This window comes from Oncorhynchus gorbuscha, linkage group LG09, assembly GCF_021184085.1.
Source record: "Oncorhynchus gorbuscha isolate QuinsamMale2020 ecotype Even-year linkage group LG09, OgorEven_v1.0, whole genome shotgun sequence".
Classification (NCBI taxonomy): Eukaryota; Metazoa; Chordata; class Actinopteri; order Salmoniformes; family Salmonidae; genus Oncorhynchus; species Oncorhynchus gorbuscha.
Window position 1 is genome coordinate 32899179 of NC_060181.1, and position 27013 is coordinate 32926191.

The following is a 27013-nucleotide window of genomic DNA, read 5'->3' on the forward strand; positions in this document are numbered from 1 at the left end:
AGTATCTGGTGTGATCACCATTTGCCTCATGCAGAGTGACACAACTGACCATAGAGTTGATCAGGCTGTTGATTGTGGAATGTTGTCCCATTCCTCTTCAATGGTTGTGCGAAGTTGCTGGATATTGGCGGGATCAGGAACACTGTTGTACATGTCAATCCAGAGCATCCCAAACTTGCTCAATGGGAGACATTTCTGGCGAGTATGCAGAAACTCAGATTCATCAGTGAAGAGCACACTTCTCCAGCATGCCAGTGGCCATCGAAGGTGAGCATTTACAACGCCAAAATGCAGTCAGGTCAAGACCCTGGTGAGGACAACATCCTTCGGTTGTCTGCCCAAACCATTTTATCAGCTGTCGGGTAAGTTGGTCTCAGACGATCCAGCACTTGAAGAAGCCGGATGTAGAGGTCCTGGGTTGGCGTGGTTACACATGATCTGCGGTTGTTAGACAGGTTGGAGGTACTGCTAAATTCTCTAAAATGACGTTGTGGCTTATGGTAGAGAAATGAACAATTCTCCGGCAACAGCTCTGGTGCACATTCCTGCAGTAAGCATGCCAATTGCATGCTCCCTCAACTTGAGACATCTGTGCCATCGTGTTGTGATAACTGCACATTTTAGTGGCCTTTTATTGTCCCCAGTGCAAGGTGCACCTGTGTAGTGGTCATGCTGTTCAATCATTATCTTATTGATATGCCACACCTGTCAGGTGGCTGGATTATCTTTGCAAAGGAGAAATGCTCAATAAAAGGGATGTACACATTTGTGCACAGTCTGAGAAATGTTTTATTGTATGTGTGGAACATTTTTGTGGTCTTTTATTTCACCTCATGAAACAGGGGTCCAACACTTCACACATGTTTTTGTTCAGTGTATAATCAGTGGTGCCATATGTGAATGATTATATGTTGCCCTCTTAAGGAATCCCACCATTTCTAAAATCCACCCATAGTAGTACTATTGACGAGTTGTAAAATGGTACTATTGATGAGCTGTAAAGTCACATGTGAAGTGTTTAGCTATATAGGACGTCTCTTGATGAGTCACGGGCTGTGTCATGCCTACTATAGTGTTGTAACGACTCAGGGCAGTTTAAACTGTCGGTATATCCAATGGATCTGACAGGCAGGTGAGCTATCTAACCCTGTGTAGCTAGTTACTGTAGCATAAGATGGCCAGTCACAAAAACCGTATCACACTAAGTCACAGAGGATTGGCTGAACCATCTTCAGTTACCCTGCACTGTTACTGCTCTTACTGTTGTTACCCACAGTGCATGTGTGTTCCAGTGTTTTTTGTTGTTGTCTTTCTCTCTCCCTCTCCCATTTAAGTTATTATTCACATTTGGTTCCGAAGTCAACAACCTCTTTGTCACTGAGACTAATTTTATAATTCCTTTTTAACTCCTCTCTCGCTATGTCTCCTGCTCTCTAAACCACTTTACCAAGCCTCTATAAAGATGGCAGCCTTAGGGATATTAATAATCAACTACACACTCTCACAGAGTGGTCTGAATAAACTCGATCACAATACTGTCTGCAGAGGAGTGTGTTATCGCCCATTATGATATTGTATACCCTGCCACCCCCTAGTGAACACAGTAGGTGAGATCTGAGATGGAGCAAGGCTTTGCTATGCACATTATTTGTTCCAGTTTCTCTATTCTCTGCAAGCTGCATGTATTCACTGAAGACAGTAGGCGTATCAAAGGAATAAAACTGCACCATCGCAACAAACTATACAGCAGTGCTGGAGAGCTGTTTGTTCTATCATGATCAAATTTGGACTGCGTGGCATTGCCCATGTTCCAGAACCAATCAGAGCGCATGTGATGTCATGGATATTGTCCTAGGTGTCTTCTGACCTGGTCCTGATTTTAAAGTGATGTCTTTGGTGATAACAACCACAGCGCAGTCTTTCTCTGAGCCTGAATATTGACGTGGCTTAGCTTGATTTAAAATGGCCGCCAAGCTCTGGGGTTAAAGGTCAGAGGCTAGGGTCAGTCCGGTAAAGCGTTCGACCCGCTGAGGCGAGGAGATAAGGTGACGTTGTCCAGCTCCGACTTAATACACAGTTCATCAGCTCACTGCTCTAAGCATAGAGAATGGTCCCAGTACACTGGTAGTATAATAATGAACAATAGTGGACACAGTAACATGGTAGTGTACTAATGAACAGTGGTGGACACAGTAACATGGTAGTATACTAATGAACAGTGGTGGACACAGTAACATGGTAGTATACTAATGAACAGTGGTGGACACAGTAACATGGTAGTATACTAATGAACAGTGGTGGACACAGTAACATGGTAGTATACTAATGAACAGTGGTGGACACAGTAACATGGTAGTATACTAATGAACAGTGGTGGACACAGTAACATGGTAGTATACTAATGAACAGTGGTGGACACAGTAACATGGTAGTGTACTAATGAACAGTGGTGGACACAGTAACATGGTAGTATACTAAAGTGCAATAGTGCACACAGGACAGGTTTGAACCTCTCCTCTTCCCACAGTTCATGCATTATGCAGCACGTGGGCTTAGGTTGCTTTTAAGGAAATTATGTGCAAAGTGGATTAGGTGTGAAGATCATCGTGTCGGAGTCATTTAAGCCTTGTGTACACATTACACAACCGTGTGTACACATTACACAACCGTGTGTACACATTACACAACCGTGTGTACACATCACACAACCGTGTGTACACATCACACAACCGTGTGTACACATTACACAACCGTGTGTACACATTACATTACACAACCGTGTGTACACATTACACAACCGCGTGTACACATTACATTACACAACCCTGTGTACACATTACACAACCCTGTGTACACATTACACAACCGTGTGTACACATCACACAACCGTGTGTACACATTACACAACCGTGTGTACACATTACACAACCGTGTGTACACATTACACAACCGTGTGTACACATTACACAACCGTGTGTACACATCACACAACCGTGTGTACACATCACACAACCGTGTGTACACATTACACAACCGTGTGTACACATCACACAACCGTGTGTACACATTACACAACCGTGTGTACACATTACACAACCGTGTGTACACATTACACAACCGTGTGTACACATTACACAACCGTGTGTACACATTACACAACCGTGTGTACACATTACACAACCGTGTGTACACATTACACAACCGTGTGCAGTGTGTACACATTACACAACCGTGTGCAGTGTGTACACATTACACAACCGTGTGTACACATTACACAACCGTGTGTACACATTACACAACCGTGTGTACACATTACACAACCGTGTGTACACATTACACAACCGTGTGTACACATTACACAACCGTGTGTACACATTACACAACCGTGTGTACACATCACACAACCGTGTGTACACATCACACAACCCTGGGCCAATACATTTGTTAGTCTGTGATGACTTACATTGGAATGTTCACCAACACTCCCTGTTTCACATCCATAAGAGAAATGTGTTCACCACTGCTGTGCTTTCGTCTTGTTTAAAATGTCGGTCAATGTGTCAGTGTTTTATAAAGGTGTGTATTTATACAGTACATTCGTAATACTAGACATATGTGCCCTGTAGCCATATCATGTTTATTGAGGCCAATGTAGGTTGATCTATTGTGAAGATTACGTTTTAACTCCCACATCCATCTCTTTAAATCCCTGGGTATTTTTTTTATATTCCCTCAGATACAGTTCAATGCGGAGTTCTCAAACTCGTTGATATTCCCTCAGTATTTAGCCTGTGTCTATGACTACCAGAGCCATTGTGTCCAGGAAGCTGAAAGCAGCACACATCTCAATCGAGTTGTCTGAATAGAGGGCTCGTGTTTTAATATGGAGCGTCAGTGTCAATGTCTAACAGGAGTCTAAATTGTGAATAGAATAAACACCACCCGGCAGCATGGACCTGCATCACGCAGGACTATCAAGGTTATTCTGCATCGGCACATTCCAGACAATGCTATAGTTACAACTATTGCGCCTTAGAATAATTTAATGGACCCTTAGATGAAATTCAAGAGATTTAGACTTCAAGACGCGGGGGTCACCAGGTCAGTCAGCTGCATTCAAGGCCGTCTCTCCTCCAGGTGCTCAACACTCAGACAGAAAAGCAATAAACACATTAGCCAGAGTGGCTCTCTCCCTGAGTGTGGTTTCCACTAACCCTGCTTTAGAATCCCAGTCATTTGGGTCCTCCAGGCTTAATGTTTGTATTGACAGCCATGGGCGTGGTGCTGATGTTCCAGTGGAATGGTGCTGCTGTGAGGAGAGATGTTGGCCACAAAGCTTGTGGCTGTAGTTTCACCTGGATACTAAAGCCTGGGGGGTTTATCAGCTACACACTCCTCTCATGGCTGTGTTAGTGTGATGCCGATCAATACTTTTAAACAAGGGCGCAAGAACCATTACTGCAGCTTAACTGACTATTGCTGACCTGCCTTGGCTTTACTCAGTCTTTCTGGGGCGGTGGTTCAGAGCATTGGACCAGTAAACAAAAGGTCGCTGGTTCGAATCCCCAAGCTGGCAAGGTGGAAAAATATGCCTTTCTGCCCTTGAGCAAGGAAGTTAACCCTGAACAACAACTCTTCCCCGGGTGTGTCGATTTTTAAGGCAGCCCCCTGCACCTCTCTCTGAGGGGTTGGGTTAAATACGGGAGACACGTTTCGGTTGAATGCATTGTTGGGCAACTGACTAGGTATTTCCTATCTCTCTCTCGGTCTTTCCTGCATGAGTGTCTGACAGTACAGTCTTGTCTCCTCTCCAGCTGCTGAGCGCTGCAGTGTCTGTTGCTAGAGTTTATTAGGACCATCTGGAGTGGTTTAGAACCTCATTTAGCCGGGGGAACCCAGGCAGTGTTGCCGTGACCGGCTCTGGGGAACCCAGGCAGTGTTGCCGTGACCGGCTCTGGGGAACCCAGGCAGTGTTGCCGTGACCGGCTCTGGGGAACCCAGGCAGTGTTGCCGTGACCGGCTCTGGGGAACCCTCTCTGACAGCTAATCAATGATACAGAGTAGAGACACATGTAACATCAGAGGAACGGCAGCTTTGAAGAGCGAGGAGTGGGAGGAAGAGGAAGATGAGGAAGATTAGCCTTGGATGAATGGGACATCCTGCAGTAATTCTTCCTCCTCCTCTGTATGCATGCGCCGCCAATGCTCTCTCTCCGCGCTCTCCCTCCCTTAGACTAGCTGCCTTGGTAATGCGCCCGAGTCAGGATTAAGTGGTGCTTGGTGGTAATGAACAGCCTTTCTGAACTTTAGAACCTAGCGTGCCTTTAGACACCTATAGAAGGAATACCGGGTAAATACGAAAGGACCTCAATAAGCAGCTCTAAGTGACAGTGTTGACAAGTTTGTGCGTCAGCGAGACCTTTCTGCAGAGAGGCTCTGGGTTTGACAGGCTTGGTGTCTGTTGGTGTGTCTGCTGTCGGTGTGTCTGCTGTTTGTGTCCATCTGGCATTGTGGGTACTTGGTGCCATGACATTCTGACTGTAGATGGTCTGTACTTTGTCCCCCTGGGGAAAGGTTAGTCTTGTGGTTCAGCCACAGTGCTCATTGGGGCTCAGGTCTGTCTAGACAGGATGTTAGGGGCATGGCACTTCTCATAGTTTTACTGGCCCATCTTTACCTATTGCAGTTCTCATCGTTTTACTGGGACAACTTACGTTTCTAACTGACCCTTTAACAACCCTGTCAAGTTAAAGGTAAAGGGCTCCTATTTATTTCTGGTTCTATTCCTATGAAAGCTGAAGGATGCTATTTCTGAAAGGGTTTATTGAAATAGATGTTTTTATCCTGTTACTGTCTGGGAGGCAGTCATTAAATACCCCTCATCCATGTTCTAAGGGAGTTGTAGTGATGGTTCTACCCGAAGTAAGTTGTTGTGTTGGAACTGCACTCTGGGAGATGTAGTGTTGGTTCTCCCTTCAATGAGCTGTAGTGTCAGGGAGCCACTGTAACTAATGCATTCTGCATCTCTAATCTGCACTAGTCTCCATGATGCACAGTAGCGCCCTGCCGGCTATAGGACCGCCAGAGCCAGGCTGTTTAGACAGCTCATGTTTTACCAGTCTGGCAGTGAAACTGATAGTTCCATCCACAACATAATGATGGGCTGGCGAAACCAGCCGTCTGACACCTGTCACAAGTCCTGCTCAGGTGTGACCTGCAGCAGCCATTGGTCCTTTCAGGGGGACCAGAAACTGAACCTTTTTTTTGTTTTTCTCTTCACTGGCTGATCTAAAGCATGAACAGATTGGTTATCATACTGATGCACCTACTCATCCAATACAGAATCCTTCTTGAACAATGGCTTCTATCAGGAACCGGGCAGATTATTCAGTCACTGAACCGTGCGCGTGTGTGTGCGTGTGTGTGTGTGTCGATGCAATCTCTTCTCTTCTCAAATACCGTGTTCAAGGTATTTATTTTTTATATCACCTTTTTATTTAACTAGGTAGGCTAGTTGAGAACAAGTTCTCATTCACAACTGCGACCTGGCCAAGGCAAAGCAGTGCGACACAAACAACAGAGTTACACATGGAATAAACTAACGTACAGTCAATAATACAATAGAAAAAGTCTGTATATAGGCCATAGTGGCAAAATAATTACAATATAGCAATTAAACACTAGATGTGCAGAAGATGAGTGCAAGTAGAGATACTGGGGAGCAAAAATAAATAACAGTATGGGGATGAGGTAGATGGATGGACTACTAACAGATGGGCTGTGCAGTGATACGTAACCTGGTCGGACAGCTGGTGCTTACAGTTAGTGGGGGAGTAATTTAGTATTTGGTTGGGGTTATAGGCTGCGTATTGCTTCGTGATTCAAGTGGAATTGGAATGTTGTAGGTTGTGGGGGCTTGATGGAACCAAAATGCATTGTGGGTGTTTCAGGGCATGATTTGCAATATTTAAACATTTTAAAACATGAAGAAATCACTAAGATATCATGAAGCATTCCCCTACATGTAGCGCGATGAGACAATCACCCGGGTAGTCACAATCTGTCTGGAGCAAGCGGCTGTGGTCTCAATTGATTAGTGATGCTGTCTGTGCCTGTCAACCCGCCTAGCAGGCCTGAAATCTCCTAACAAGCATCCGATTGAATGGGAGATGATTTCAAACAGCGTGGCGGTATACGGGGAGGCAGTATGACCGCGGCGTTGTCCTTTTCTGTTTATTGTAAGACAGGCGTGTATCTGGCATCAAACATCCCTGAGACAAAGAGATGATGAAATGATTGTGAAATGAAATGGCTGCGTGGGTGAGATAAGAGATGAAGAGGTCTGACCAGGTCCACCAGACAAGCTGCTCTTAGTATTCCATCCTGTCAGCCTGCCCCCCCCCTCGTGGAATCCGAAGAGAGGAGAGACGGAGAGGAGAGACGAGCAGAAAAAGAGATCTGAAAGGCCCTGTGGATCTCAGAGAGGGCGATGGATAGACAGAGAAAAAGAGAGATCTGGCCTTGAACGTCTGTTGGCAATTTGATGCCTCCTTTGTGCTTGTTATCAGTTGTCAGCTGCTGCAGAGGTCTTGGCTTTAATGGAGAACTTAATTATAAATCAGAAGTCTGTTATGAGGTGGACGGCTGCTGGCTGGTGCTGCTGGGAGTTATTCTGAAGGAGCATTATCATTGTTTTTAGCCTCCCTGGACACTGCAGTGTTGATATTAAAGATAATTAAATGATGTTCAAGGACCAGACTGACGAAAGGAGTCAAACCAACAACTGAGACCAGAGATGAGTTAAACTGTTGAACAGAGGGGTATACTACAAAGCAGCTGACTTTGATTAAAAATACAGAAATACGTGGATTTTCTGTTTCTTTAAGAAAGCTAAACATAGATAGTTGTGTCAATTAGACTGTGCCCATTTCAGGCATATCTTTTTTTAAATAAAAAATATATATTTCAGAATATTCCGGCAAGTTGACTGGCTAACTCCTTGTTCCTACTTTGTAGTATACTTCTGTTTAGATCCATCCAGGGCAACTCGGTCAGAGCCTGGGGTCATGATTTAAAGGCCATTGAGCTAAGCCTGGGCTTCCAAACTAAATGAAATGCATAGCCAACACAGGGCAGTGGGTCTATGTAAGAATGCATGGGAATAATCCTGTTTTCAACTGTCTCTTCCCAGGCCCAGACTGCAAGCGCAGAGGAAGTTTGCCCAATCTCAGCCCAACTCTCCCAGCACCACGCCGGTCAAGGTGTCTGATACCGCCCTGCCCGCCCCCTCCGCTCACATCAGAGACATCTCCAGACGGAAACCCAAGACTGAGGACTTCCTCACCTTCCTCTGCCTGAGAGGTACAGTAACCCTGTAGTCCGTGCCTAACATCTCACCCTTTCATCAGCAAACCCGTTCATCCACCCCTACACACACCCAACCCTTCATCCTCCCACCTCACTAACCTCTGACAAGGCAAACACCAAACCCGTTCTGTCCTCACAGGTTACACATTGACCATTTCTACAGCTAACATTTCAACAGCGTGTGCAGATAACAACGTTCATTATTCAGTCTCAGCTTTAAGTGCCCCCCTCCGCACACACCTACACAGACATCCTGGTAGGGCCAGCTAATCCTGCTCCTGAGGGCACTGAGAGGCCCGGGATGCTATCTGCCGCCCACCAACACAAACACGGCCAGCTAGGGAAATAAGGGCCGCATTACAGGCTCAGGGTTCAGCTGAAATCCCACCTATTTTCTGTAGTGCTATATAACGTGTTATACAGGATTCAAGAAGTTCACTGTTAATGGCCAGTTTCCCTTTTACTCTTTATCTCAATTATGAATTGAAATGTCAACAGAGAAATCGAGAAGTGGAGTATAACCTCACATCCGGAGCAAAGGTCCAAAAGGCTACTAAAACAGCTTCTACCCCCAAGCTATAAGACTGCTGAACAACTAATCAAATGGCCACCCGGACTATTTACATCACCGCTGCTACTCGCTGTTTATTATCTATGCATAGTCACTTTTACCCCCACCTATATGTACCTCGACTAACCTGTACCCCCGCACATTGACTTGGTACCGGTACCCCCTGTACAGTCGTGGCCAAAAGTTTTGAGAGTGACACAAATATGAATTTCCACAAAGTTTGCTGCTTCAGTGTCTTTAGATATTTTTGTCAGATGTTACTATGGAATACTGAAGTATAATTACAAGCATTTTCATAAGTGTCAAAGGCTTTTATTGACAATTACATGAAGTTGATGCAAAGAGTCAATATTTGCAGTGTTGACACTTATTTTTCAAGACCTCTGCAATCCTCCCTGGCATGCTGTCAATTAACTTCTGGGCCACATCCTGACTGATGGCAGCCCATTCTTGCATAATCAATGCTTGGAGTTTGTCAGAATATGTGGCTTTTTGTTTGTCCACCCGCCTCTTGCAGATTGACCCCAAGTTCTCAATGGGAACTGGGGAGTTTCCTGGCCACGGACCCAAAATATCAATGTTTTGTTCCCTTTTGCCTTATGGCAAGGTGGCATTGTTCATCACCAAACTGTTCCTGTATGGTTGGGAGAAGTTGCTCTCGGAGGATGTGTTGTACCATTCTTTATTCATGGCTGTGTTCTTAGGCAAAATTGTGAGTGAGCCCACTCCCTTGGCTGAGAAGCAACCACACACCTGAATGGTCTCAGGATGCTTTACTATTGGCATGACACAGGACTGATGGTAGGGCTCACCTTGTCTTCTCCGGACAAGCTTTTTTCCGGATGCCCCAAACAATCGGAAAGGGGATTCACCAGAGAAAAGGACTTTACGCCAGTCCTCAGCAGTCCCATCCCTGTACCTTTTGCAGAATATCAGTCTGTCCCTGATGTTTTTCCTGGAGAGAAGTGGCTTCTTTGCTGCCCTTCTTGACACCAGGCCATCCTCCAAAAGTCTTAACATCTCTGTGCGTGCAGATGCACTAACACCTGCCTGCTGCCATTCCTGAGCAAGTTCTGTACTGGTGGTGCCCTGATCCCGCAGCTGAATCAACTTTAGGAGACGGTCCAGGCGCTTGCTGGACTTTTCTTGGGCGCCCTGAAGCCTTCTTCACCACAATTGAACCGCACTCCTTGAAGTTCTTGATGATCCGATAAATGATTGATTTAGGTGCAATCTCACTGGCAGCAATATCCTTGCCTGTGAAGCCCTTTTTTGTGCAAAGTAATGATGCCGGCACGTGTTTCCTTGCAAGTAACCACAGTTGACAGAGGAAGAGCAATGATTCCAAGCACCACCATCCTTTTGAAGCTTCCAGTCTGTTATTTGAAGCTTTCAGCATGACTGGGTGATCTCCAGTCTTGTCCTCGTCAACACTCACACCTGTGTTAACGAGAGAATCACTGACATGATGTCAGCTGGTCCTTTTGTGGCAGGGCTGAAATTCAGCGGAAATATTTTTGGGGGATTCAGTTCATTTGCATGGCAAAGAGGGACTTTGCAATTAATCGCAATTCATCTGATCACTCTTCATAACATTCTGGAGTATATGCAAATTGCCACCATACAAAGTGAGGCAGCAGACTTTGTGAAAATGACTATTTGTTTCATTCTCATCTTTTGGCCATAGCCTCATTATTGTTATGTAATTCTATTGTTACTTTTTATTTTTATTTTGACTTTAGTTTATTTAGTAAATATTTCCTTAACTCTATTTATTGAACTGCGTTGTTGGTTAAGGGCTTGTATTTCACGGTAATGTCCCAGGTCTACACCTGTTGTATTCGGCACATGTGACAAATACAATTTGATTTAAAGATTTTTTTTGGGGGGGGTGTATTTTTCTGAACAACCTTGGCCTTGGCTTTTACTGCTGTCCTCAGTCCCAGAGTGTGTTTAACTCTGAACAGTCTCCTCCCACCCAGCAGAACCCTCCATGACTCCATCACAAACAGAAATGGCCCTTTAGGAAGACTAATGCCTCGATGTTAGATTAATTTGGTATTGGCATTAACCTCTGCTGGCAACATAAAGTAGGTTAAAAAAAACTGCAATCAGCTGGGAGTTGAGAGGCCCAGAGGAGAATGCGGCGGCTCGTGTTTTAAAAGCCAATGCCACTTTAATGTAACAGAGCGCTGTTCAGAGCACCGTAATTAGAGATCAGTAAAACTGACAGGGTTGGCTGCCTTCTACTCAGTGGAACAGATCGGTTCTCATAATGACCCGGTAAATGTCTTCTGTTCAGGGTTTGGACAACTCCTGTTCATGTTTTGGATGCTATGCTAACTCCTGATCAGTTTCCTGTTGTTTATCTTCACTGTGCCGCGCCTGGTTGACTGACGCACCCCCTGTCTCTGTGGTAGCCTTATTTATAGCCCCGTTACCCAGCCGAGAGGCAGACTGAGTCCTCTGCGGAGCTCATGCTGCCTTAATGGTATTTTCATACACAGAGTTTTGCGCTCTCTTCCTTCACTTTAATGGCCCATGTGGAAAGAGGCCGATACATTGAGGTGACGTGCAAGATTGACAGGGCAGCGCAGAGGTGTGTGTGTGTGTGTGTGTGTGTGTGTGTGTGTGTGTGTGTGTGTGTGTGTGTGTGTGTGTGTGTGTGTGTGTGTGTGTGTGTGTGTGTGTGTGTGTGTGTGTGTGTGTGTGTGTGTGTGTGTGTGTGTGTGTGTGTGTGTGTGTGTGCATGCGCACGTGTGCGGTCTGTGTCCTGGGGACATATGGATATAGACCATAAGGAAGCAGTGTTTCAATGTTTTATCTTTCAAAGTGATTTGGCCTTTGATTTCATTCAAAGAGCTTTGTACGTCTGATTCCCCTTTGGTGGCCCAGGCTAGCTAGGTGTGTAACAGTCGGTGGTGCCCCAAGAACAGGCAGCTGTGTTTGGCTTCCAACACTTAGTGTCGTATACATTTATTTCCACTTGCCCCATAGAGTGGACAGGGAGGGGTAGGCAAGCAGTCGGCACAGTCTGGTCTGTTTCCAGAGCTAGAAGAACAATGGCGTTCCTGGTAGAAATTAGAGGTCAATCGGCAATTCTGTTTAAACTGCTCGAATCCTCTCAAATGTTTATCTTATCTGACAAACATACCACATACAGTTGAAGTCGGAAGTTTACATACACCTCAGCCAAATACATTTAAACTCAGTATTTCACAATTCCCGACATTTAATCCTAGTAAACATTCCCTGTTTTAGGATCACCACTTTATTTTAAGAATGTGAAATGTCAGAATAATAGTAGAGAATTATTTATTTCAGCTTTTATTTCTTTCATCACATTCCCAGTGGGTCAGGAGTTTTCATGCACTCAATTTGTATTTGGTAGCATTGCCTTTCAGTAGTTTAACTTGGGTCAAATGTTTTGGGTAGCCTTCCACAAGCTTCCCACAATAAGTTGGGTGAATTTTGGCCCATTCCTCCTGACAGAGCTGGTGTAACTGAGTCAGGTTTGTAGGCCTCCCTGCTCGCACAACTTTTTCAGTTCTGGCCACAAATTTTCTATGGGATTGAGGTCAGGACTTTGATGGCAACTCCAATACCTTGACTTTGTTGTCCTTAAGCCATTTTGCCACTTTGGAAGTATGCTTGGGGTCATTGTCCATTTGGAAGACCCATTTGCGACCAAGCTTAAACTTATTGACTGATGTCTTGAGATGTTGCTTCAATATATCCACATAATTTTCCCCTCCTCATGATGCCATCTATTTTGTGAAGTGCACCAGTCCCTCCTGCAGCAAAGCAACCCCCACAACATGATGCTGCCACCCCTATGCTTCACGGTTGGGATAGTGTTCTTCGGCTTGTAAGCCTCACCCTTTTCCTCCAAACATAACAATGGTCATTATGGCCAAACAATTCTATTTTTGTTTCATCAGACGAGAGGACATTTCTCCGAAAGTACGATATTTGTCCCCATGTGCAATTGCAAACTGTAGTTTAGCTTTTTTATGGCAGTTTTTGAGCCGTGACTTGTTCCTTGCTGTGCTGCCTTTCAGGTTATGTTTATATAGGACTCGTTTCACTGTGGATATAGATACTTTGGTACCCGTTTCCTCCAGCATCTTCACAAGGTCCTTTGCTGTTGTTCTGGGATTGATTTGCACGTTTCGCACCACAGTACGTTCATCTCTAAGAGACAGAACTCGTCTCCTTCCTGAGCGGTATGATGGCTGCGTGGTCCAATGGTATTTATACTTGCGTACTATTGTTTGTACAGATGAACGTGGTACCTTCAGGCGTTTGGAAATTGCTCCCAAGGATGAACCAGACTTGTGGAGGTCTACAAAATTAATCCGGATGGTCTTGGCTGATTTCATTCGATTTTTCCATGATGTCAAGCAAAGAGGCACTGAGTTTGAAGGTAGTCCTTGAAATACATCCACAGTTACACCTCCAATTGACTCAAATTATGTTAATAAGCCTATCAGGAGCTTCTAAAGCCATGACTTAATTTTCTGGAATTTTCCATGCTGTTTAAAGGCACAGTCAACTTAGTGTATGTAAACTTCTGACCCACTGGAATTGTGATACAGTGAAATAATCTGTTTGTAAACAATTGATGTAAAAATTACTTTTGTCATGCACACAGTAGATGTCCTAACCGACTTGCCAAAACTATAGTTTGCTCACAAGAAATCTGTGGAGTTGTTGAAAAACAAGTTTTAATGACTCCAACCCAAGTGTATGTAGACTTCCGTCTTCAACTGTATCCCCGCCTGCCCACTGTCTGACAGCTTCTGATGACAAAGCTTGGGGTTGTGAAAGTAGAGCGTTCCCACCGTGATGTCAGTTTTCCTGTCTTTTGTTCTCTACAGCAGCAGCCTGTAACCACCACTGCTTATACCTCTGGGACACGGCATCATAATGAGCTCTTCCTGTCTTCTGGTTTTTAAACAGGAACCATATATTTTTAATCCCTCTTGGGGAAACGTCTGGCTGCTCTGATGCAATGTGGAGTAACATGCGACAGACACAAAATGGAGCGAATCACACTGTAGTGTTTATGTGCTACATAGCTTCTCAAATCCCTTTTCATTATGACTGTTTATATCCGTGGAGAAAGCCATTTGGAGGCTGTCCAGCCAGCCTGTCTCTGGGCCTTGTCTGTAGCCTGTGGCCTTGGGTAGAGAGGGTCATTGTTGGTAGTGGCGGTGGCGCTCTCCCTGATATATATATATTTCTCATCTCCGCTTGAGCCTTCCTCTGCGCACACACGCACACACACACACACACACACACACACACACACACACACACACACACACACACACACACACACACACACACACACACACACACACACACACACACACACACACACACACACACGGGTGGGATAATGCCAGATAAAGTGGTAGATGAATAACCCCCACTAATATTCTCATTCAGTGTTACATAACAGGTACTTCTATATGCGTGTATGCCATGGCTGGCTGAACATTGAATGGGTCTAGGTCTGAGACTGCTGCTGCGACCGTGGTTACGTTGTGAAGGGAAGGCTGATTAAATTTAGCCAGCGACTCCCAGAGCTGACTAGAGCCGAGGGCAGCGTGGGTTAATGGATTTGCAGACATTCAGGAATGTAAATTGGAGGAGATATAATCCCCGATCCTCTCGGATTCACTCCGCTGCATCGGCCTATAAAACAATGTTATTGAAAAAGCCCCAGTCGGCGCTCTTTCATTCCCTCCCCTCCTCTCCACCTATCTTGTTCCCGATGAGGCACATGGTGAAGTATGAGGGGTAGGAGAGAGGGCTGGCGTGGTCTCTCCACACACTGTCTGTGACGGGGAATTCGGCCAGGGATTTGGCCCTCTGCTTCCGTTGGAACAGCTTGAGAAGAGGAAGCTCATACTCTTGACTCTCTGGGGTCAGATTTTTTTTTATACACCACATGGAACTGCTTTTCCAACCAGCTTTAGAGATTCCTGAGGCTCTGTAGTAGATGTGCTATTTTTCGGTAACATGGATGTTAATCGGATGATTATAAATGTGTTCTTTTTTTTCTTCAGTTAACGCCCTTGATTGGTCGTTTAAACTCCTCATTGTTTTTTATTTTAAGTCAACCATTTTGGTTGTAATTACGCCTGTCTAGTTAAAATTCCAATCATAATAGACTGTTTCAGCCTTCATTATAATTTGCCTGTGGTTCTGAGGCACATGAAAAGGCCCATAATTGAGGATAGGGAGGAGGGAGGGGAACAGGCCTGGAGCAGGGAGGAGGGAGGCCTGGGTTATATTTCTCTGTCTCTGGGAGCTGACAGACGGAGTCTCTGCGCCAGAGAGGCTGTTAAACCCAGCACCACCCTTCTCCCCTCTGTCTGAGAACCAGCCACTGAAGATACAACCTAGCCGTAGACCAGACGCCAGTGACCAGAGGAGCCAGCCCAACAGGCTTCCTCCATTGGACTCTCTGGGGGCTACTGAACAAAAAATGGGAGCAACAGGCTTATTTTGGGCCCTTGGGAAAGGTTATTGGATAACATTGTCCAGTCTCATCCTCCCCTATTTCTCTCTCACTTCCCCAGAAAAAGATCCCTAGTCCACCCATCGGACAAGAGACCTCACCCTGTGCCCCATCGGTCTGCTAGCTATTGACCCTGTGACCCCAGTGAAGGCAGTAATTGCAGCCATGTTGTTAATGAAGCAGGTCATTTGGAGCTGATTGGGAGTTTGTTGACTCTAAGTCACCCTGACCTCTGTCACTGGGAGAAAGAATTTTTTTTTAAAGAGCTGGAGAACTGGTACAGATGTGCTATGTACCACACTCCCATACAGTCAATCAATCAACTATATTTATAAAGCCCTTTTTACATCAGCAGATGTCACAAAGTGCGTATACAGAACCCAGCTAGCCCAGTCCTCTACAGGTCTTAGCTAGACTGATTCCAGCACCTCAAACCTAGTCCAGACGTGGCTTCTTCTCACGTTACACATTGTGCTCTACTCCTAAACCTTGTTGAATGACCCGTAACCCTAATAACAATGGACTGGCGTCTCGGCTCTGTCTGCATAGAGAGCTATTCAAGGTATCATTAAAGTATCACGTTTGGCCACGCTGCCATTTTTAGTCCTGTCGTGACGAAGCTGTATTGTGGGTACTGACTGTTGTGTAGGCGTACGAACTGTATTCCGATGTGATGTGCATGTGATTCCGAAGGCTCCGATATCACTGTCATTCATTACTGCATTCAAAGTAACCCTCACCCCATTGGCTCCCCTGTTGTCTGCCATACAGCAGGATGCTTAATTCAAAACGAGTCGCTGGTTAATGATGCTTAGCTTAAAGCTCACTTTGCTGCACTACACTACAACCAGGTTATATAATGATATTGATTGTATAGATTTGGTATACATTTTAATTTGATAATGACTTTTTGGTTTGATGCCTGACTAATTCTAGCTTCACCATATCTCATTGCAGGTTACTCCTCCTGGCCAAATGAAGGTTGGTTACGTTTATGCATTTTCTTTTTTAATTACTCGTGATCTAGACAGTAAATGTTAATAAAACACAATGATGCATTTCACATTTTTACATGAATACACTACAACATAAACCTGTGATACATGAGGTGAAAATGGAATGTGATACATTGTAATGATTCACAACATTGGGCCTAGTCGAGGCTCATTTGTGACCATTACAACGCTTTAAACCCATAAACCACAATGTCATTAAACTAGTCATGATAACAATGGAGAATGAGGTGATGCAGACAAACCACCGCTTTCTTTTCCCTCTGCTGTCTCTAATGGCCGCAAGAGACCAGACTCTCATCCTACCCAGTGTTTCCATCCTAACACAATGGATGGTGACCTCCGTCAGCTGTCCATGGAACAGCTTGCTCGATTTACTTTAGGGAAGGGTTCCCAAACTGGTGGCCCATGGGCTAAATTCAGCCCACGGGTGATTTTTATTTAATGTTTTCTGAGCAACGTTTTTTGTTAGACGTGAAAGACTCTAAAACAACAGCAAATCAGCTCCAAGTGATTTTAATTGAGGAGATCTGTTACAAACTAGTCCCACGCATAATAGAGATATAAATTGAGTTTACAAAGCATTAAGATCTCTCCATGACATAGACTGAACAGGTCAAAGCTATGATCCCTTATTGATGTCACTTGTTAAATCCACTTCAATCAGTGTAGATGAAGGGGAGGAGACCGGTTAAAGATGAAGGGGAGGAGACCGGTTAAAGATGAAGGGGAGGAGACCGGTTAAAGACGAAGGGGAGGAGACCGGTTAAAGATGAAGAGATGAAGGGGAGGAGACAGGTTAAAGACAAAGGGGAGGAGACCGGTTAAAGATGAAGGGGAGGAGACCGGTTAAAGATGAAGGGGAGGAGACCGGTTAAAGATGAAGGGGAGGAGACCGGTTAAAGACGAAGGGGAGGAGACAGGTTAAAGACGAAGGGGAGGAGACAGGTTAAAGACGAAGGGGAGGAGACAGGTTAAAGACGAAGGGGAGGAGACAGGTTAAAGACGAAGGGGCGGAGACAGGTTAAAGATGAAGGGGCGGAGACAGGTTAAAGATGAAGGGGCGGAGACAGGTTAAAGATGAAGGGGCGGAGACAGGTTAAAGATGAAGGGGCGGAGACAGGTTAAAGATGAAGGGGCGGAGACAGGTTAAAGATGAAGGGGAGGAGACAGGTTAAAGATGAAGGGGAGGAGACAGGTTAAAGATGAAGGGGAGGAGACAGGTTAAAGATGAAGGGGAGGAGACAGGTTAAAGATGAAGGGGAGGAGACAGGTTAAAGATGAAGGGGAGGAGACAGGTTAAAGATGAAGGGGCGGAGACAGGTTAAAGATGAAGGGGCGGAGACAGGTTAAAGATGAAGGGGCGGAGACAGGTTAAAGATGAAGGGGCGGAGACAGGTTAAAGATGAAGGGGAGGAGACCGGTTAAAGATGAAGGGGAGGAGACCGGTTAAAGATGAAGGGGAGGAGACCGGTTAAAGATGAAGGGGAGGAGACCGGTTAAAGATGAAGGGGAGGAGACCGGTTAAAGATGAAGGGGAGGAGACCGGTTAAAGATGAAGGGGAGGAGACCGGTTAAAGATGAAGGGGAGGAGACCGGTTAAAGATGAAGGGGAGGAGACCGGTTAAAGATGAAGGGGAGGAGACCGGTTAAAGATGAAGGGGAGGAGACCGGTTAAAGATGAAGAGATGAAGGGGAGGAGACCGGTTAAAGATGAAGGGACGGAGACAGGTTACAGATGAAGGGGCGGAGACAGGTTACAGATGAAGGGGCGGAGACAGGTTACAGATGAAGGGGCGGAGACAGGTTACAGATGAAGGGGCGGAGACAGGTTACAGATGAAGGGGCGGAGACAGGTTACAGATGAAGGGGCGGAGAAAGGTTACAGATGAAGGGGCGGAGACAGGTTACAGATGAAGGGGCGGAGACAGGTTACAGATGAAGGGGCGGAGACAGGTTACAGATGAAGGGGCGGAGACAGGTTACAGATGAAGGGGCGGAGACAGGTTACAGATGAAGGGGCGGAGACAGGTTAAAGATGAAGGGGAGGAGACAGGTTAAAGATGAAAAGATGAAGGGGAGGAGACAGGTTAAAGATGAAGGGGAGGAGACCGGTTAAAGATGAAGGGGAGGAGACCGGTTAAAGATGAAGGGGAGGAGACCGGTTAAAGATGAAGGGGAGGAGACAGGTTAAAAACGAAGGGGAGGAGACAGGTTAAAGATGAAGGGGAGGAGACCGGTTAAAGATGAAGGGGAGGAGACCGGTTAAAGATGAAGGGGAGGAGACCGGTTAAAGATGAAGGGGAGGAGACCGGTTAAAGATGAAGATGGGAGGAGACAGGTTAAAGATGAAGGGGAGGAGACAGGTTAAAGATGAAGGGGAGGAGACAGGTTAAAGATGAAGGGGAGGAGACAGGTTAAAGATGAAGGAGGAGACAGGTTAAAGATGAAGGGGAGGAGACCGGTTAAAGATGAAGGGGAGGAGACCGGTTAAAGATGAAGGGGAGGAGACCGGTTAAAGATGAAGGGGAGGAGACCGGTTAAAGATGAAGGGGAGGAGACCGGTTAAAGATGAAGGGGAGGAGACCGGTTAAAGATGAAGGGGAGGAGACCGGTTAAAGATGAAGGGGAGGAGACAGGTTAAAGATGAAGGGGAGGAGACAGGTTAAAGATGAAGGGGAGGAGACCGGTTAAAGATGAAGAGATGAAGGGGAGGAGACCGGTTAAAGATGAAGGGGAGGAGACCGGTTAAAGAAGGATGGTTAAGATTTGAGACATGGGTTGTGTGTGTGTGCCATTCAGAGGGTGAATGGGCAAGACAAAAGATTGAAGTGCCTTTGAACAGGGTATGGTAGTAGGTGCCAGGCGCATCGTTTGGTGTCAAGAACTGCAATGCTGCTGAGATTTTCACTCAACAGTTTCCTGTGTGTATCAAGAATAGCCCACCACCCAAAGGACATCAAGCCAATTTGACACAACTGTGGGAAGCATCGGAGTTAGTTTTAGACACCATGAGATTTAAAATCACCAGTTTTGCTTTTATGACATTTTCTGGGATGCTGTGATTTTACAGTATTGCATGGTGCACTCTCAGACGACTGCAGTAGCTCTCTCTCTCCTCTCAACACATAACTGCTTGGTAGGTTCTCATTGGTTTTAACCTGCTCTCTCTTCTCTCTCTCTGCCCCCCGCCCCAGGTTTGTCAGCGTTGCCCAGTAACATGGCGTACTTTGGGAGCTCTCAGGATGAAGATGAGCTGGATGACGATGAAGAGGAATACGAGGATGTGAAGCCAGACATCAGCGTGGCGTCTACTTCCTGTCAGTCCACGCCCAGGAAGGGCAAACCCCCAGGGAAACATGCCGTCAACGGCCACGGTACGACAACGTCCTCTTACCTACCTAACCCCAACAGTAAGAAACTGTCATCTCTCTCCTTTTCACCAACCTAACCCTGAACTGCCCTGACCAATCACAACACTGATATTTAACACTCACCAATCACGGTTGAGGGCCGAAGTGGGAACGGGTGGAATGGACCTAATACGTACAAGAGACCCACATATGTAGAGCTGTCTGCAGCCGAGCATGGCTGAGTTAGTCTCCACACTCTCTCTCAATCTCTGAGGGAGCATTCCATCTTTCCACTCCAATTAACACTAGGAGGGAAAAGAGGTAACAAGGTGTTTATGCATTCAGCTCACAGCTAGCCAGGGAGGAGGGGAACAGGGACGGAAAACAAGGAGCGCACACCCCACAGCCCCGCCTCTTGCGTGCACACACTGTACGCTGCCCAGACGTGGAGAGATGGACAGCTTAACAGGAAAGTTGGAAAATCTCTGAGGGAAAGTGTGTGTGACTCTAAGGGGCGCTTGTCTTAAGGAAACGAGTCACGTTAAAACAGAACAATGTGCCAGTGGTGGTGAAAGCTACAAGCAGGCAAAGCCACACAAGAACCATCTACATGTTATCAGTGGCATATGCTTGGTGTTGCTCGCTGTGTCCCAGACGCTTTAGTCCTCCTCCCCGTGACAACATATCCTCCAGGCCAGGCAATCCCCATGGAAACAAGGCCAGTGTTTCAGTTCCTCCTCTAGACTTGCAGACAGGGGTTTAGAAAGTGAGCACTTTGACATAGTAGCGTGGCCAAAGCAATATTTACCAAATTAGCCTGTCCTATGGCAGCACACTCGCTCTCAGTACAGTGTTAGGCCTGGGTCGTAAGTACCGTAGAAGCCCATCTCCCAGTACACTGTTAGACCTGTACCGTAGAAGCCTGTCTCCCAGTACACTGTTAGACCTGTACCGTAGAAGCCCGTCTCCCAGTACTCTGTTAGACCTGTATTGTAGAAGCCCTTCTCCCAGTACACTGTTAGACCTGTACTGTAGAAGCCTGTCTCCCAGTACACTGTTAGACCTGTACCGTAGAAGCCTGTCTCCCAGTACACTGTTAGACCTGTACCGTAGAAGCCTGTCTCCCAGTACACTGTTAGACCTGTACCGTAGAAGCCCGTCTCCCAGTACACTGTTAGACCTGTACCGTAGAAGCCCGTCTCCCAGTACACTGTTAGACCTGTCTCCCAGTACACTGTTAGAAGCCCGTCTCCCAGTACACTGTTAGACCTGTACCGTAGAAGCCCGTCTCCCAGTACACTGTTAGACCTGTACCGTAGAAGCCCGTCTCCCAGTACACTGTTAGACCTGTACCGTAGAAGCCCGTCTCCCAGTACACTGTTAGACCTGTACCGTAGAAGCCCGTCTCCCAGTCCACTGTTAGACCTGTACCGTAGAAGCCCGTCTCTCAGTCCACTGTTAGACCTGTACCGTAGAAGCCCGTCTCTCAGTCCACTGTTAGACCTGTACCGTAGAAGCCCGTCTCTCAGTCCACTGTTAGACCTGGCCAGTACAGTACACTATAATGCCGTGTGTCAGATGTGACACTTTTTAAAATGCAGCATGGGCAGGACTCCAGTAGTTTAAATGAGCTGCAAGGCACAGAGAAAGAGAGAGCGAGAAACCACAGAGCTCTGCTTTCATTACCCTGCACCTCACTAACCCCAGCCATGTTTACATTTCTAGATTAAACACCTTTTATTGAGTTGCGTTTTGTGGTAGCTTTTCAAAACGCCAGGGACTTTGGCAGATGGAGTGGGGGGGGGGAGACCATGTCATTTTATAAACGTCAGCGACGGTTGATATTTAAACACTGTAAAAATAAAGTGAACCTCATAAAATATGAAGCGAGAACTATTGAATATGTGTTAATTGAATGGTTCAGACAGTTAATATCGGTGTTTCTGCACTAGTCTGAGGTTAGCAGGGCTGTAGTCTGGTGCTTGACCAACATCATGTTCCCCACAAGTGACTGTACAAGACTGGAGAAAATATTTCATTGACGCTATAAATTCTTGTTGAGGTTTTGATACACAGTGCTTTCAGAAAAAAAACTCACACCCCTTGACATTTTAAGTTCAGACTGTAACACCGCAGCATCCTTCTACACAGATCTGAGATCATCTTTTCTCTACTTTTGGTCCAGTGTTCAACCTTCTAAACTGATCTAATATCATCTTTTCTCTCCTGTTCAGTGTTGAATGGCCACAGTAAGTCGCCCCGGGACAGCCACAAGCTCAGAGGGAAGGAGTGGGTGCAGGTGAGGGAGCGCAGTGAGAGGGCCGAGGCCCGGAGGGAGCAGGCCCTCAGCCAGCCAGAGGCCACAGCCAGGGGCCACACTACCAATGGACTGCCTCACAGGAGGGCTGCAGAGGAGCCCCGCAAGCAGGTACTGCATCTATACCTGAACAGTATGCTTGGTTAATTTGTCTAATATGTGACTCTCTATAACGGTCATAAAGATGGCTGACCAGCATGCTTCAGTAACCACCAGGCGAGGGCAGACATTATCATTAGACGAGCAGTAATGTGTGACGACGATGAACGGTGACATATTATTAATATAGTAACGTAACAGCAGCATGCTCGGTGTGAAATCCCTGAGCTCCTTTCCTCTCCTGCCTTTGAAACACAATCATTACACAGACGCAGTCTGCTACTATATTTACTACTGGAGCTGGGCTGTCAAAGCTGCCTTCCTGTCCAAGAAGGAGCTCTGCTAAGGAGGAGAGGAGGAGGGGATGACGTGAGGAGGGAGAGTACCTTTGGCCCGGTTTAAAATGCACATTGTGGTTCTGACAGTTACATGAGCTAATCAGAGGGGAGCACTGGGGGCTTTGCCTCTCGTCAGAGAGAACAGCATCATGACCGGCAGCTCGGCTCCCCCAGACAGCCGGTACACCGGAGCCGGGCCACGCTGTCTCATGTCGATGCCGGGCCTGTCGGTTTTAAGTGCCGCCAACTGACTAATTAAGGAACAATGAATCTCAACGAGCAGGGGAGAGCCAAGACAAACTACGCTGAAGTGATTGGCCTTTGTTCTAGCCCTCTGCCCTCTCTCTGCTTTCTGTCTCTCTCTGTCTCTCGCTCTCTCTGTCTGTCTCCCTGTGTGTGTGCTCATGTGTTGTACTGGCAGATTCACCGTCCTTGGCAACAGAGCGCCAATCATTTTGAGGCATTCACATTTTTAGTCTTCTGATATTAACTGTGAGAGTGCAGCATCAGCGATATCCAATCCCCTGGCCGATAGCAACGCGATCATGATCCCTAGTCTGTGGAAGGGAATCCGCCATAGTTCAAATGATTATCATACAAGAACCCATTGGTTTATACAGCATTTAGTTAGCACAAGCCAATGATATTCTGTGAAATCTGAACTGGGGGATGTTATTTGGTCAGGAAAATTAAGCTGCTGCTCCTGTCTCCTGTTGACCTTTGTCTCTGATTTAAAAGTCATTATGCTGAAGACTATTCATGTAGACAGACCTCGAAGACCATCTTTTCAGCTATCACATTGATGTGCTTGTTTTTATGTACTTTTGAGTGCTACATTGTTTGTGTTTTTTTTAAATTGATAAGTGTGTCCGTTTCTCTATGCGCTGGAAGAGTCACGGTTACGCTTCCTGATCCAGTCTTTTCAAATTGGTTGCTGAGCTCTAGATCTCTTCCTTTGGGCTGCTGAGCTGCAGTGGATCCAGTCTGTTCCTATAGGCTGCTGAGATGCAGTGGATCCAGTCTGTTCCTATGGGCTGCTGAGCTGCAGTGGATCCAGTCTGTTCCTATGGGCTGCTGAGCTGCAGTGGATCCAGTCAGTTCCTATGGGCTGCTGAGCTGCAGTGGATCCAGTCTGTTCCTATGGCCTGCTGAGCTGCAGTGGATCCAGTCTGTTCCTATGGGCTGCTGAGCTGCAGTGGATCCAGTCTGTTCCTATGGGCTGCTGAGCTGCAGTGGATCCAGTCTGTTCCTATGGGCTGCTGAGCTGCAGTGGATCCAGTCAGTTCCTATGGGCTGCTGAGCTGCAGTGGATCCAGTCAGTTCCTATGGGCTGCTGAGCTGCAGTGGATCCAGTCTGTTCCTATGAGCAGCTGATTTGCTGTAGATCCGTCCTCTTCCTATGGGCCGCTGAGCTGCAGATGTTCCGTGTTTAATCTTCCTGCCATCCTGCAGATGGACTATAGCAACACATGATGTCATCCTGAGCCATCCCCCGCCTCCCCCCTCCTCTCTTTCCACTCACATGGGACCAAAATCCACTTCAGAGAGTTGGCTGTGGTTCTGTTCTCTCTTGTTCCCTCACTCTTTCTCCCTCTCCCTCGCTTACTCTGTCTGTTTCCTGTAATGATTTTTCTTTATTTTTTTTTCTTCACCAGTCTTTCAGTGCCTTCTTACAGGGACCTTCACCTTCTCCACAGGGCTGGGATGTAGCCCGTCTCCTCTCTCTCGCTCCTCTCTGTCTCAGACCAGACTATTACAGAGCAAAGGCCGCTGCTCACATGCACACCAACCCTTGAGAGAGTTGTGCAGAAGAGTAGAGCCAGTGAGCCCTCTAGTGGTGAAACTAAAGTAGACAACCACCACCCAGCCCGCTGTGCCTTTGTCAGCATATCTGTTTTGGTCACAGCTGGCCCACTGGCTCTCTGTTCTATTATTTTGGTCGTGAAGGCAAAATGGATGAGTTTAACCCTTAAGCAAGGTGTTTAAATTCTGCAGACAGAAGTCTCTGAATCTGATGTTGTCTTTGGTTATAGCTCTATCCCTCTAGAGTTGAGAATCTGATGTATTTGTTGAGTCTTTGGCATCGTGCTGCTTTGAGACCCTGGCAGACATAACACTGCGTTTAGCCACTCTGCCATCCATCACTCTGGCCTGCCGGGGCGATGGGGTTCGCTCTCTCTCTCTCTCTCTCGCTCTCTCTCTCTCTGTCTGTGTGTATTTTTCCACTATTGAGGGGAGCAGGATTTATGAAGGGGGTCACATTTCACTCCCCTTATCTTTTAATAGCCTCTCTTTGTGTTGGCTGTACCTGATAGAAGCAGGGTTGCAGCTGTATTATACTCCTAATGCAGAGGTGTTCAGGGGGCAGCAGAGGGAACAGAGAGAGGGAGACAACTCTGCTTCTTGCGCTGGTGGGTCTGGATGGCTTCATTCCCCCAGCTGCGTTTAGCCAGTGAGGCCCCCCGATGTAACTTAAGCTAGCTACATTTCAGAGCTCACATGTTCAGCAGGGGTTCTCAGATCTGCAGGGTAAAAACACTTTTATTCGAGGCATTAAAGGCGAATTAAAGAGCTTAAGGAAACTATACCAAATAAAACTGTCTTCATGTGCTGGGATAGAGTTTCAAGTCGTAACCTTTTTTATGTAGTGTTCTCTACATACAGCAGTTGGCTCTAAAATTAAAGCCTCACTCCTATTTGGGCCGGGATGGCTTTTTTCAGCTGTTGAAGCTAACATTGTTTAGTTTTCTTTCCCTGTGAGGAGTGTTTGTCTACAATAGCAGATTTAAAAGTACAACAACCCTTGTATAGGCTTCAGTTTAAAATGTTTGCTTACTAGATTTTACTTCTTCAATGTGAAGCCACAGCTCCGGAGGGAGAGAGAGAGTGTGTGTTAGAACACAGAATGTTTATGAACAAATGTTTCTGATCTCTCTCTCTCTCTCTCTCTCTCGTTCTCTCTCTCGCTCTCAGGTCTTTAAAGTGAACGGCGTCACACGGCTCTCCCAGCCAGGCGTGCACACGGCCGGTGCCCAAAAAACGAAAGACTTCAGACTGCCGTCCAAAACTGTGAAGGGCCAAGTCACATACACCAAAGCAAAACGAGAACTGGTCAAGAAAACCAAACTGAACCACCGCAAACACAGCACTGCTGCTTCCCATAGAGCCAATAGCAACAATCACCACCGCCACCAGCGACTCCCCCTCTCCAACTCAGGAAAAGCCCAGAATAGCAAAGCAAAAACACGCAAACAGGTGCTATTATCCAATGGGGTGTACAAGGTGGCTAACGGGGGCGGTGTGCGCCTCAACGGTCGCAACTGTGCCAAGCAGGAGCTGGGCAGGCAGGGGCGTGAGGGGCTGAGGAACTCCAAGCGGAGGCTGGAGGTGGCGGTAGCAGCCATCGGGGCGGTGGCTGACTCCCAGGGTCAGCTGGTCATCCTGGAGAATAACCCCAACCCTAACAAGACAAAACAGCACCAGACCAGCCCTCTGGAAACACGCAGTAAGAAAGCATGTCAGGACAAGACCTTGGTCCCCAACGGACACATTGTCATGGAAACCACCCCTCCCCCGACCCTGCTAGCCCCACCCCCTCCCCCGACTCCTCCCGCCACACCACCAGCCAATCCAGAGCCAGAGCGTCAACGGCCCAAGCGGGCGTCAGCCGGCAAGCTGATGTTCATCAGACAAGCACAGCAGCGGGGGCAGGTTGCCTCTAACCCTAACCACAACCGCTCAACTACCTCAGAATCCCCTTGCCACACTTCTGGACACAACCCTGGACATATCCCTCACAAACCAGCAGAGCCCCGGCCTGACAGGGAGTGGGAAAGGGAGAAGGAGAGGGAGAGAGAGAGGGAGAGGGCGGAGAGGAGCAGGGTGAGCTGGGCGGCGTTGGGTGAGGCGCCAGTGTTCTGTCCCACCCAGCGGGAGTTCCAGGACCCCCTGGTGTACCTGGACTCTGTGCGGGAGGGGGCGGAGCCGTGCGGACTGTGTCGGGTGGTTCCCCCGGCTGACTGGCGCCCAGAGTGCAAACTGAACGATGAGATGCGCTTTGTGACCCAGGTGCAGCGCATCCACAAGCTGGGCCGTCGCTGGGGCCCCAACGTACAGAGGCTAGCCTGCATCAAGAAGCATCTCAAATCTCAGGCCATCACCATGGAAGACCCCCCGCTCATCGGTGAGTCTAACTCATAGACTGTCCCTACTTTACCAGCCACACACACACTTAACCCGACCCCCCTGGTCGTTGGTTGGTCTGACAGTCAAACGCACATATAAGGCAAAACAAACCGCTTTTGCAAACATTGGGTCTCGAAGGTATTGACAACACAACAAAATGTTTGTTGCATTCCACCAATGGTATCTGGTATTTTTACTGCAGATGTCAATAACAATATTCAGATGTATGTCTGTGAGG

General features: G+C 46.9%; 1 protein-coding gene across 8 annotated transcripts in view; it reads left to right on the plus strand.

Annotated features, from left to right (window-relative positions):
- The window catches only part of LOC124043411 (protein Jumonji-like), a 109390-nt gene that overhangs the window by 64543 nt on the left and 17834 nt on the right, over window positions 1–27013 (plus strand). For all 8 annotated transcript variants that reach the window (XM_046361993.1, XM_046361996.1, XM_046361994.1 and 5 more), the window contains exons 4-8: window positions 8192–8361; window positions 16428–16451; window positions 19681–19860; window positions 22071–22264; window positions 25564–26773. In XM_046361993.1, coding sequence (XP_046217949.1) covers window positions 8192–8361; window positions 16428–16451; window positions 19681–19860; window positions 22071–22264; window positions 25564–26773 — 1778 coding nt within the window. The remainder of the gene's footprint in view (window positions 1–8191; window positions 8362–16427; window positions 16452–19680; window positions 19861–22070; window positions 22265–25563; window positions 26774–27013) is intronic.